This window comes from Pterocles gutturalis, unplaced genomic scaffold (genome assembly GCF_000699245.1).
Source record: "Pterocles gutturalis isolate BGI_N339 unplaced genomic scaffold, ASM69924v1 scaffold1448, whole genome shotgun sequence".
NCBI classification, from domain to species: domain Eukaryota; kingdom Metazoa; phylum Chordata; class Aves; order Pterocliformes; family Pteroclidae; genus Pterocles; species Pterocles gutturalis.
The window spans coordinates 1-13264 of NW_010120080.1; the positions used below are offsets into that span (position 1 = coordinate 1).

The 13264-nt window shown below is 38.9% G+C and overlaps 1 protein-coding gene across 1 annotated transcript; it reads left to right on the plus strand.

Annotated features, from left to right (window-relative positions):
* Positions 1-278: 278 nt before the first annotated feature.
* LOC104464106 (structural maintenance of chromosomes protein 3-like) lies at positions 279-12779 on the plus strand (the record flags this gene model as incomplete). The annotated part of the gene is made up of 14 exons (XM_010076734.1): positions 279-451; positions 515-608; positions 4899-4974; positions 6545-6583; positions 7406-7473; positions 7852-7923; positions 8109-8188; positions 8732-8810; positions 10112-10229; positions 10793-10968; positions 11155-11235; positions 11478-11642; positions 12020-12141; positions 12566-12779. Coding segments are annotated over exons 1-14 (1557 nt in total), but the record flags the coding sequence as incomplete, so codon positions are not given.
* Between the last annotated feature and the right edge of the window lie 485 nt (positions 12780-13264).

Here is a 13264-nt window from a genome sequence, read left to right on the forward strand (position 1 = left end):
GGTCGGTTTGGCCCAGCCTGCTCTGCCCCGCCCCGTCGCTGAGGGGCTCTTCAGCCTCCCGGCGAGCGGCAGAGCGAGGTCCCGGCCCGCAGCAAGAGGCCCGCCGGCTGTTGGCGGGTCCGAAGGCCTTTGGTTCTCCGCTCTCCCGGGGAGCAGAGCCTGGCCCTGCTGAGAGGAAGCGTCCCCGGCCCAGCCACGGGGCAAGTCCGCCGCGTAGGCTGGCAGGTGCCTTTCCTCTTCCGGTTCCCGCGACTGGTTTCATTCATTGCAAGTGTGAAATGGCGTTGGGGGGAGGCCCCTTGGACCCGGGACTTGTTCGCGGGCTCTGTGGGGACCCTTTGGACGCGGCAGTGCCGGTGTCCCGGCCCTTCAGGCGGCGGCCGAGCCAGGGACGGGAGGCTCGTACCCACACGTGGCTCTACACAAACAAAGGGCCCTTTTCAGCTGTCAGGTGGCATCTTTAATCTGTTCAAGTCGTGGGTTCTCTTTCTTTTTTACTTTTTTAAATCTGCAGGTGGTTTCAGTGGGGAAATGTGACTGTATTTGAGGCTTCGGTTAAAACTGGTTCTGTATTCCCCTTTCCCCGGGAGAAACAGCAGTTACTGTTTGTATTGGGATGATGCCTTCGGCCCCCGGGCATGGACCATTTAACCTATTATACTTCATCTTTGGCAAGCAATCTGCAGCTAACGTTGAGTTAAAAAGAAGGTCCTTGCATGGACTTTTTGCGAACAGTTTTTGAGACAATCGTTAATGTTACTTCTGCAGTATATCCCTCCAGACATATGGCACCGTATATTGCATAGTATGGTTGAATTTTTATGGCTGCTTTCATACCACTGCCTATTCACGTTGATACAAAGCCTACCAGGGTTCTCGTTTCTTTGGTGGGCTCAGAATCGACATGGCTTTCCAACACCCTATGGGTGTCTTTATTAAGAATAATACTTTATCATGTTGAAAGGTCGTGTTCTACATAGAAATCGGGTTTTCGTCAGCTGTTTGGCTGACAAGGGACTGTTTCAAATGCCTTTTGATGGTGTTTTAATAAGTCACTATACCGTTACAAGTACACGCGTTGCTTTAAAGTTTTTGAATAACTATTCTTGTTTTCCAAATTTTAATTGCACAAAAGCAAACAGTAGTGAAGATGTATAAAATGAGAGTAAGAAGTCCAAATGTTAAGTACAGTTTTAGGAACTATAGAAGAGAGCATAACAAGGTGTGAACATGAGAATAAAATAGATGAGGATGGATGAACGGAGAAGCCATCTAGGAAAAAACTTTTGAGGAGGGGAAAATGGTGTTCAGATTCTGCCTGTATCGTATTCTTGTGGTGCCTGAGTATGTGCGTGGTAAGAGTTTGTGCTTCTGTAGTAATATCGGAGAAATAATGGTTGGCTGTTTTTACCTTTTTGTGGAAGCTTTCAGGTTCTTACGAGAATAAAGTAGATGAATTATTCCGATCTGGATGTTGTCTTGTCCTACTACAGTGGACTGTCGAAAGAGGTTTTTTGTGATTCCCCGAAAAGTAGTACCGGCTAGGTGGAGTCAGACAATGACTCGAGGAACAATACAACACAATTTTGTTTACCTTAGCAACTGCAAAACCAGCACGAATCAACTTCTCAGAGTCAAAGCAGCAAATCAAATTATTATTAGCAAATAAGTTATCACTAGATATCACTTATCAATTAAGCAGGCAGCAAATAATGCTCGATCATTATTTGAGGCAAAAATCAGACAGAAGACAGGGTACAGAAAAGTTGAAAGTAAGAAAGGGGAGCAGAAAGAGAGACACAGTCAAAGAGACAAATACAGAGAACATCACCAATCCCTGGTCCCAGCATGTGTCCTCTCTTTCAGGCAGAAACTCCTTGCCTGGGGGGGTGACTGGTGGACAGGGAGTACAGTTTGGGCTCACGTTTTGTACAGTTCAGTGCCGCACCGCCCCTCGGGAGGGGGCTGAGCATCCAGGTCACCTTCGGGGTTGACCTTTGTGGGGCGCAATAGCCTTGTATCTAGGTTAGCTTCGTGGGGGGGACAGGTGGTTCTCCACTGGGGAGACAGACTCCAGCCCTCAGCACCCATGCCCCACCTCGACAGGTGTGCCCTTCACTCAAGACATTAGCGGCTTGTTAACGTTCACAAAAGAACCTTTCTTCCAACCTGCTCTGCCCGAGCTGTTTGTAGACATGATGGCACCTCTTCTTTAGAAATGTTCTGTCCGAGTGCTCTGCCCAAGCAGTCCTGGTGGAGTCTCTTTAGAAAATGCTCTGTCCATTGTTTGAGACATAAACAACATAATGGGGGAGGGGATGTGTAGGGGGTCCAGGCCATGACAGATGTTTTTAGATTATTATAGATAAACTGTAAAAATACTAAAGACCGTTTTTTTTGCCCATTTTTTTTTTCTCCTTTAAATCTGGTGAATTGGGAAGCAGCATTGTTTGCAAAATGTTACTTTTAAATTTTTTTGTTTATTTTTCAAAATCGGAGGGAGTGAATGTAGATGCAGTGGCCTAGAGTTGGTGGCAAGACCTGAGTAAGATCTGCTGTTCCTGCTTTTCCTTTGAAAGCCACTGGTACTGAGGCAGAGCTTGCTATTACTGTGAAAGTCTCTTATCTGGCAGATGAGTTAGGTGACAGTCACAGTGACTGGGTTGTCTTCAGTTAATACATTGTCTTGAACTTGCTTTCTGTAGTGTAGTCCATTAAATTCTCAAATCCTGAATTACTTCCAATATGATTGCTTCGGATTTAGATCTGAATACAGTGCAAGTGCTTAATGAAAACTGTATCTTGACCGAGAGGGTAGACAGCTGCAATTCAAAAAAGGTTAAGATAAGCAAAGTATTGGAGGAAGTTATATTGAAAGACCTTTTCCAAAATATCTGATGTTGCTTGGACCTGATGTTTGTTGGTTAAGGATTAGTAATTTTCTGCCTACCCATATTCTTAGCTTCAGATTCCAGCAATGAAACAATTTTGCAAAGAGGATTTGACATGGAAGAGCTAGTGCCTGGAAAGAGAGTGTCTCTGTGATTTCTGACTAAAAGTTAGTTAATGCCTTTAAGTTTTATTTGATTTAAGTTTTTATAAACTCAAATGTTTGATTTGCTGTCTGACATGGCGTTTTCATAGAATCATAGAATGGCCTGGGTTGAAAAGGACCTTAAAGATATCTAGTTTCAACTCCCATGCTGTGGGCAGAGTTGACAACCACTAGAACAGGCTGCCCAGGGCCCCATCCAGCCTGGTCTTGAGTGCCTCAAATACTGGATTTTCATGCTTGTAATCCATTAGTACAAACAGGTGGTGAGAGGAGTTTTCTATGATAATCCTTGATAATAGGCTGTCACATAATGGCAGAAAGGCTTGAGATCGAACTTGGCTTGAATAAATCAGGGCACTTTCTTCTCCTAGTCTTTTGTCTAGTACTAATTTTACAGGCAGGACTTTTTTTCCCCCCCCACCATTTGTATAGCATGCTACCAGAATATGAATCTTGTTCTGAAGGTAGTTGTTTCTTGGGTTGCTCAGGTATACAGTTATCAGACTTCTGTAGCAGGGCAGAAAGGCTTGCTTTAATGTTTATGTTAGGCTTTTTGATCAAGTTTTGTATGTGCTTCTTGGATACCAGGTATTATGTTTATCTTCTGGAAAGTGGGCTATTTTAATACTTGAAGATGTGAGAGAAGGGGTGACATTCAGGAAAAAAGAAGGTGGTGAGGGCGTCGTGGACCTTACAAGCAAAACAGCCTAAATAGTTCAACATTCTAAACTTCAGAAGTAGTAATATTGAGAAATACCTTGTAAAAATATTTTGCTGTTGTCCTAACAAGTAATTCTTAGTTTATAATAACTATCATGGTGAAACATTGGCATTATTATAACAGTATCTTGCTTCTGCTGGGGAAGAGCTGTGGGAAGGACATAAGGATTAAATGTCAATCCTAGTTCTTTTGTAAGTGTTCTTGCTGAAAGATCTGCAAACATCAAAACTTTTTAGGTGTCTGCTGTCTTTCTGGTGTCTTACTGAGCAGAGCAAAGCTGTATATTCTTTCAGCCCAGCTTAATGCCTGGAAAAGGTTGCTTAGTGGTGGAATGTGCATGTGCGTGCAGGAAGTTGGATCAATTTTGCTGCTGTGCAGAACTGAAGTGTTAAGATACTGTCACTCTGTACCTTGTGTTTTTTTTGGCCTGACAAACTTAATCACTCTTGAAATTGAATAGTTGAAATTTGACATGCTGCATCTAGATGACTGTTTGCTGAGTGGCTCCTGAAGTTAATTGCGTAGGTTTGTATTGGTCTGTTTAGAAAATTCACTAGAACCAAGATAGCCTGCTCTTTTTACTTTTAGATTGCACAGTGAAACAAAATAAGATTGTGTTGCATGTAAAATAGGTAGAGTCTAGTATAGGTTTTGCAGTCTGTAGTTGCTCTACTTGGAGAATTTGCAGATAGAGTTCTTGTGTTGTATGTGGATTGCATTACAAAAATTAAATACAAGTCTGGCCCTACTAGAATAAGTGCTTGTTATACTGGGATTTTATTTCCTGTATGTAATATTTGATGCAAATACATCTTTTTGTGCAGTTTGTAACAAAAAGACTCAGAACTACCTTGTTCACTGTGCTTTGGCCTAGATAAGTACCAGCATCTTGTAATGTGGGGAGAAAAATCTGTCCCTAAAGTGATGCTTAGGTGAGGGGCAATTTTTATGATGTAAGTTGGTGATCTTGAGCTGAAAAGTTGAAGTATGTGTGGGAAGGGCGGGTGAAATCAAGTATATTGTAATTGATATAAATAAATAAATATTTAGTAAAATCTGATAGTTCAAAAACTGCTGAAGAGCAGAGAGAACTTTGTTAAAATAACTTACTCTTCTGATTAGGTAATCATTCAGGGCTTTCGAAGCTACAGGGACCAAACCATTGTGGACCCATTCAGCCCAAAACACAATGTCATTGGTAAGTTCTGATACTTGTCTTTTAACACTAACTGTAGCTGCACTGTTATTTTAGATGATGGTCATGTTAGAGTCTTTTATAGTTTTTAATATTCTTTCTAGACTTGCTGACTGTATTTTCTGTTTCAGAAATGTCTTGACAGTTGTCGGTAACATATCACAAGGCATATTCCACTTCGAGCAAAGTAATGCTAGCATTCAGTTTTACTGTGATAATAGTGTCATGTCCAAGTCTTCAGTAATTGAGTGAGGTTTGTAAACTCCCTCATGTGCAGATTATCAACCAGACCTCCTTTAAGGCTGCCCTTGCAAGAAGAGCAGCAGAGAATTTGTATGGGATTTTTTTGTGTGCGTGTGTGTAAGTGTGATCAATTTTTATAAAGTAAGCACACTAGCTACTATAAACTACTGCAGAGAAGATCCTTTTTCTTCGAGCCTTGGAGGAATGACTTTCTGGAATGTGGATTGTCAAGAAGTATAATATAAGTTTTAAAGTTTGATAAATAACACCTAATCTAACAGTGTGTTGTTGTCTACCATTCTCATGCCTCTTCCTATTTTTGCCCATGGATACCTGGTCCTGCCTTTACATTTCCATTCAATTTAGTGATTGTGCAACAACTTTGAGACTGCTGACCCAACAGAAAACAGTCAATTTTGAACATAAAAACTTAATGGCCAGGATTTACTCTGAGACTGGAAAAAACTGTACTTATGACTTGAATAGCATGTCCTGTTGTGTAATGTTAGTTCAGAGGGAGCTAAAACTTTATCCAGATAGTAGTGTTTTCAAAAGGGGGGAAAAAACTAATATCCAGCTTCACTATTTTTTGCCTTTTTAAAGACCTCATAGCAATCCCAAGTAGTTCGGGGGTGCGGTGAATCTGGAGAGCACGTAGGCAGGAAAGGATGAAAAGCCTGGGATGCTCTTTGCTGCTAGAAGGCAAGCAGTTTTGAAATTAATACAGTAGGTGCTGATCTTAAGACACTGAACCTTGCTGAAACACATCAGTGTGAACACAGGGATTACTGTGTGTTACAGTAGTGCAGTGTTCTTTCACTTTTTTTTTTAATAGAAATAGCAGTTCTTCCAGTCGTCTTTCTAAAGCAAAACATTGCTGAATTAGCAAGTGGAGTATTAAGGAGCTCACGCTCTAACTAAAGTTCCTACAGTAACCCTGAATGTACAGGCATGTGATTTCCTTTGGTTAAATATAAAAAAGTCATCCTGGGACCAGAGGAATTGCATTTAGGTCTACTGTTCTCATCCCACCAGGAGGTCACTACTAAAAAGAAAAGGATTGGAATAGATAGGATTGGTTTAACCATAATTCTCACTGTGGAATAGTGTTGGAGTTTATAAGTCATTGTGATGCGTTTCAGTGGGGAAAGGACTGCTCTCTTGTTCTCTGACAATGACTAAGTGATCTACCTGTAAGTTCGCCTCATTCCCTTGAGATTTTGTTTGTCTGTGTTATATTTGGGTTCTGCTCTTGAATATTTATATGCAAAATCAATTGCAGTGTTAACCCATGTCAGCTTGAGGTTATACTTTGTGTTTTAATTTTCAGTGGGAAGAAATGGATCTGGAAAAAGCAACTTTTTTTATGGTAAGCATGGATTTCTTAATATAGCAGCATGAGGATGCTGATGACAGTTTCTTTGTTTTTGCCAGAAGTTGGTTTAACAAGTGTTCCTCCCCAACAAGGAGTGGCAGATTGGTAGTGACTTGACAGTAATGCAAGGGAGATCTCAATGCACTTATTTAATACTTCCCTTCAAGTTTTTCCCTAGTGTTCAGCTTCTCTTACTAAGGGCTTTCTAAGTTTTTTAAATGGCAAAAAAAGTATTTACAGGAGGAAAGTGTTTCTAAAAGTGACCCACCTTGAAAGCTGATTGTGATATCTGCAGTTCTTTTAGACATTCTTAGTAGTTAAATTCTAAGCTGGTTCTGTAGCAGTATGGCACAACTTATACAACTTTTTAAGGTATGGTTATGAGGGGGATTTTGCAGGGTGGGAGCATCAGTGGAGGAGCAAAAATGCTAGTCAAAGGTGTTAGTAACCTTTGTGATGGGAGTCTGTAAACTGTCAAGTGGTAAGTATTTTAGCAATGCTTTTAACCTAGCCTGTATGCTATATATTTGTAGAGGAAAACTCATGAATCTCTACTTGTGCAGCATTGTTAATGCTTATGCAATGAACTAGTGAGGTGGTGACATTGAGACTTTTCAGAGAAATACTAGTGTACAGCAGGCTGAGTGATAAACATCCAGCAGATTAAGGTTTTTAATGAAGAAACATTGTAAGATATTATCAATAGCATGAATGTAGTATACAACTCCAAAACAGTATGTTTTGAGTTAAAGAAACTGCTGCACTTCTCCCTAAAGGAGAGAATGAATCTTCTGTTTCTTTGCTATTTTATTACAGCAATTCAGTTTGTCCTCAGTGATGAGTTTAGTCATCTTCGCCCAGAACAGAGACTGGCTTTGTTGCATGTAAGTGAAGGTGTATAACAACAAAACTACAGATTAAGCCAATGCATTTGAATGTTACTCCAAAAGCGGTAAATTGCTGGGCTGTAGATATTTTAAGCCAATTATTTTGGAAGCATCCTTAAACTTTTATTTTCTTTTTTTTTTTGCAAAAGGGAATTTATTACAAAGTAATACATGATGCTGATAATGCACACTGGTGAATGTGTATCCAGGATTTCCAGAAATAAAAATATATGCACTGGATCTTATATAGGTGCTCTTGACTCTCAAATCCTTGGAAGGAAAGGGGAAGTGGGATTGTCAGGGAAAAGGGGAGATGAATTAGCTCCAAATCCTTCTAAGGTGGGAATTATCTAACCAAAATATCTCATTTCTTAGGAAGGTACAGGTCCTCGTGTCATTTCAGCATTTGTGGAAATTATTTTTGACAATTCGGACAACAGGTTACCGGTAAGTTGAATATGCTACTTCAGAAATAGATGATCGTTTCAGACTCCAGTATCTCAGTATTATAGAAGTCTTCAGTGTGGTAACTACTTTTGAGTCAGCTTTGGTAAAAAGTACCGTAAACATTCTGGATTGGTTATAGATACCTACTCCAAGCAGTTAAATTTACTGGGTTTTCTTTTCTTAAGATTGATAAAGAGGAAGTCTCCCTTCGCAGAGTCATTGGAGCCAAGAAGGACCAATATTTCTTAGACAAGAAAATGGTGACGTAGGTACTTCTTTTCCTTACCTGAATGAGTCTGTCAGTATTTCTGTAAAATTCTGTAGTCATGCCAAACACTTGCATCTCTAGCCTGAAATAAATTAGTTCTCATACGAGTTCCATGAGCAATACTAGTTTAGTTGTGTAATACTGAATACCAGTAGTTTGACAGTAAGGACATCAGTCCTTGTGCTGTAGACAGCAGACTTTCAATTTACGGCTTAATCCATTCATTAACATGGTGTTTAACTGCTTATATAATATTTCTTTCAGGGCTTTTTTAAATAGAAGGTTTACCAGATTTTAGGTTGCCTCCTCTTTGCTTCGAGGTGCTCTTAATCTCTTTCCACTACTATAGTATTTGAAGTATTTTTCATTTATTCTCTCATTTCATTTTAGAATTATCTATTATTAAATAAAGAATCTTCTTCAAACAGAGCATGCATTGCACACATTATAGCATGTGATGTACAGTTGTGATACTTTACTGAATTTTTACAGCTGTCACTTCTACTGTAAGTTTTTAATAGATTCACAATAACATTTCAGGAAAAATGATGTAATGAATCTTCTTGAAAGTGCTGGATTTTCTCGCAGTAATCCCTACTATATTGTCAAACAAGGAAAGGTAAGATTCTTTTTCACCGAGTGGAAGAAATCATTGTTGAGAGTATCATGTTGTCTGGATGCCAGACCTAGTTTAATTATTGCAGAAGTAAACCAAAACCTAAATCCATTTTAGTTTGAAACAGTTCTTGTAGATGCTGCCTTTGCAAGTATTACTGTTGCGGTAGTATATGTTGATTTTAAGAAAAAAGTTTAACGTCTGTGATGCTGATACAAAAAGTTTTTTCATAACTGATATAAAGTTTTTTCATGGTAATCTTTGCAGTCATGTGCTTTTCCGTATACTTAAGTACACAGCAAACTTAATTCATATGATTGTTTTGGTGTGAATTCATAAATTTCTGGGCCTTCAGATGAGGCAATAAAATAATTATAGAGGATTTTAAGAGGCTAAAAATACTCTCAGTGGAGCGTGAACGGAAACACACGGAGGCAGCAAAACTGAACACACAGCAGGGAAAGCTCTCACTGTGTGGCCTGTATTAACTGGTCTTCAAGACCCAAGCATGCTTACCAAGCCTTTCAAAGGACACTGGGATCAAGATTACTTGTAATGGCTCATAGGGTGGGACACCATGGAGACATTGATAACTGTCAGCTTCCGAAAGATTACTGAAAGGCATACTTAAAAGGGGAATGTAGGAAACTTGATGGCAGAAGTGGTGACCCAGCGGTACAGTATCTCAAATATTTATGAAGATAAATTTTCCTATACAGCTGAATGTGTGTATTTGGATGAATCAACTTCAGTTGCAAAGTCACTTGTGTTTTGTAGTGGGGATTGGTGCACAGGACTCTTAAAACCAAAATATACATAGTGGTTTTAAAAGAATACAAATTATAAACAGTTATCACCTTACAAAAGGATAAAATAACTGAGTTTTATGTTGGCTTTAATTGTGTGACTGATTTAATGTTGGATTAATGAGTGTTTCATGACCCAAATTATTCTGAGATTTATAACCCCTACATTTTGGTATGGTTAGGACTTAAAGGCCTTAGCTTGAGTTTCTCTAAACATAATTTTGAGTGGCTAATGATTTCTTCAGTTTACGTAATAAAGTCAAGTTTTAGCACTAACTGGAAGCATTTGAAAACCAACAAAATTCATTACAAGCTGAATACTTGCTATCCTAAAGTAATTGTCACAAGGGGAAAGCAGTATGGCATGTACTAGATATGTGAATCTTCCTGCCAAAACTGCAGGCAAGCCAGTGCAGCAAAAAAGTGCACTTTTTGATCTGTTGTGGTTAGCCATACATCCAGACCAGGCTATTGAAATAATAGATCTTGAATTTTCAGATCAACCAGATGGCCACAGCTCCTGACTCTCAAAGACTGAAGTTACTAAGAGAAGTAGCTGGTACTAGAGTGTATGATGAACGTAAAGAGGAGAGTATTTCGCTAATGAAAGAAACAGGTAAAAATAGTTTAAGAAATTAATGTTTTATGCCACAGTAGTTCTGTTAACTCTGAAGGTTTTTGGCTTTTTCAGTAAAGCTAATTGCTGGATAGGTTTTATTTGTGCTATGTTAAATGATACAGAGTATGTTGTATTTCCTCCTTGAATTTTAAATATCTCAAAAGGTTTAATAAGTGTCTTCATGTTTGCTTTTAGTAATAAAGCTTTTTAGCTGGGCTAGTAGGGATATTTGTACTGTTCAAAACATGAGTTGTTGTCAGCTGGCAGTGATCCAAAAATCAAGTACCTACTGCTATGCAAACACTAAAGCTTATGTAGTATGGTCTGTAATTGTTTTAAGTGTGCCAAGAGAGTACCTGCTTGTGTAGCCTTACATAACTGATATGAACAGTTCTGCTGTGAGGCTGTTTTTTTGGGGAATGTCTGGACATGGATTCTCTTTTTCACATTTCATAACTCTTGACAAATAGTTAATCACTGGAGGAGAGTCAGTAGCTGTAAAGGTATAGGAATGTATTACAGTGTTTAGCTGAACTTCAGTCTTGTCATCTTTTCTAAAGAGGGCAAGCGAGAGAAGATCAATGAGTTGTTGAAATATATTGAAGAGCGACTGCATACCCTGGAAGAGGAGAAAGAAGAGCTGGCGCAGTACCAGAAATGGGATAAAATGAGGAGAGCATTAGAATACACAATTTATAATCAGGAGCTTAATGAAACCCGAGCTAAACTTGATGAGGTAAAATATCTTGGCTAATACAAAATGTAAAATGAGCTGTTGATATGCTTTTTTGCCAACATCTCCTTGTGTTCCTTGATTGAATCCTGTCAATATTCTTAACTAATTCAACAAATTACTTGCTTTCTGGAACTACTAGTAAACCAGAATCTTGTTACTTAAGCTAATGGTGATATTTCTGTGCAGCTGTCTGCCAAGCGAGAGACAAGTGGAGAGAAATCCAGGCAACTGAGAGATGCACAACAAGATGCTAGAGATAAAATGGAGGTAAAAATACTTTTAACAAGGGCTATCCAGAGGTGTGTTCTGCTTTGTGTTTTTTGAGGGGTATTTTTCTTTTTTCTTGTTTGTTTGGTTGGTTTTTTTAAGTAGTGTTCTACTCTATGGTTTCATCCTGTTTGGAAATGGGAGTTTTCTTGTAGACCAAGATACACTAAATGTTGTGAGTTTTGATAGATACTGAAACGTGCATGGAGTCTTTAATATACTACATTCTTAAATTTGCATAGGAAATAGAACGGCAAGTTCGAGAACTGAAGACGAAGATTTCGGCAATGAAAGAAGAGAAAGAACAACTCAGTGCGGAAAGACAAGAGCAGATTAAACAGAGGACTAAACTAGAGCTGAAGGCCAAAGATCTGCAGGATGAATTAGCTGGCAACAGTGAACAAAGGGTATGTAGCAGCAGTGAAGTCTTAAATGCCAGTGGCACAAGGTGATACGTTTGTACATTGAATGAAGTTTTGGTTTTAGACTTTCATTATTTCCTACAGTGTGCTGTACTGATATCTTAGGTTTTTGTGATGTTTTCAGTGTACTTAACTTGGGTTTGGTTGGTTGGCCATACAGACCTTCGTTGCTTGCATAGTTTAGCTGCTTTGCTGTCCTGATTAGAACTGAATTCACTTCTGTTAAGTGTTGAAACAGCGTAGTGTCAGATAAGCAATGGCATGTGGCAGTCTTACAATTAAATTATTCTTTAGAAGTGTATACTAGTAATACAGTTCCTGATGTTACCTAACTTTTAAGTATTCTTTGTTTTGATTTTCAGAAAAGACTGTTAAAAGAGAGGCAAAAGCTTCTTGAGAAAATTGAGGAGAAACAGAAAGAATTAGCAGAAACTGAGCCAAAATTCAACAGTGTAAAAGAAAAAGAAGAAAGGGGAATTGCTAGGTATGTGTCATTCTACGACAGTGAGTCAAAGCATTTTTAAAAGAACCCCTGAGATACTATAATGACTATACATATGTGCAGTTAATTCAGAGCTCCGCTTCTTGCTTGAGAATGGGGTAGCTATATGTGCCTACAGAGGGTGTGTAAAAAGCCTCTTTTATTGTTGGGGGTGGGAGGACAGTATTTGGTGAACGTAACTTTAAAGCTTAACCGCTTTTGTGAGTTGCTATGGACTTGTTTTGTGAAGTCTTTCGGGTGATTGTATGGTTTATAACATGATCCTTTTCTTTTTGTTACTGATTTGATGCTTAAATTTTAGAGCCTGGTTTAACACTTGAAAATTCTTATGGTAATTCTTAAGGCTTGCTCTTAAGAAATTAAAGATTTCTTTATAATACAGCATGTCTTTCCCTCCTCAAAATAGACTTGCACAGGCTACTCAGGAAAGAACAGATCTTTATGCAAAACAAGGTCGAGGAAGCCAGTTTACTTCCAAAGAAGAAAGGGATAAGTGGATAAAGAAAGAACTGAAGTCTTTAGATCAAGCCATCAATGACAAGAAGCGGCAGATTGCAGCTATACACAAGGATTTAGAGGATACAGAGGCAAACAAGGAGAAAAATTTGGAACAGTACAGTGTAAGTTTTTTCAGCTATTACTTCTCAGTGTTTTTGAGAGAAGGGTTAAACACTCAGTCTCATCTTGGACAAGCAGACTTTAGTGCCTATTTATAAGGAAGATGAGACTTTCTAGTTGGGTCTAGTCTTTTAAAAAAAAATTACTAAAAACGTCTGCAGATAAACTCTAAACTCCCTTTAACACTGCATCTAACTTCATGCTGTGTGTTAACTTTCTGTTACTTCCCGCAAAGTGTTTGGCCTGAGTTTTCAGGAAGAGATGTAGATCAGCTTTGCTATTCTCTATGTTGAATATGACCATTTGATATAGATACAATACTACAGATAGATAGTTATGCTTTTATAGAGGTCTGTGTTGGTTGTTTTTCACTCTTATCTTATTTTTCCTAAATGGAGGGTCTTTTAAACCGTGCTGCAAGCACTACATTTTTGTACCACAATTGCAGCTGGCTAGGAGTGGTGGGTTAGCCCTTGGCTCTGGGCCA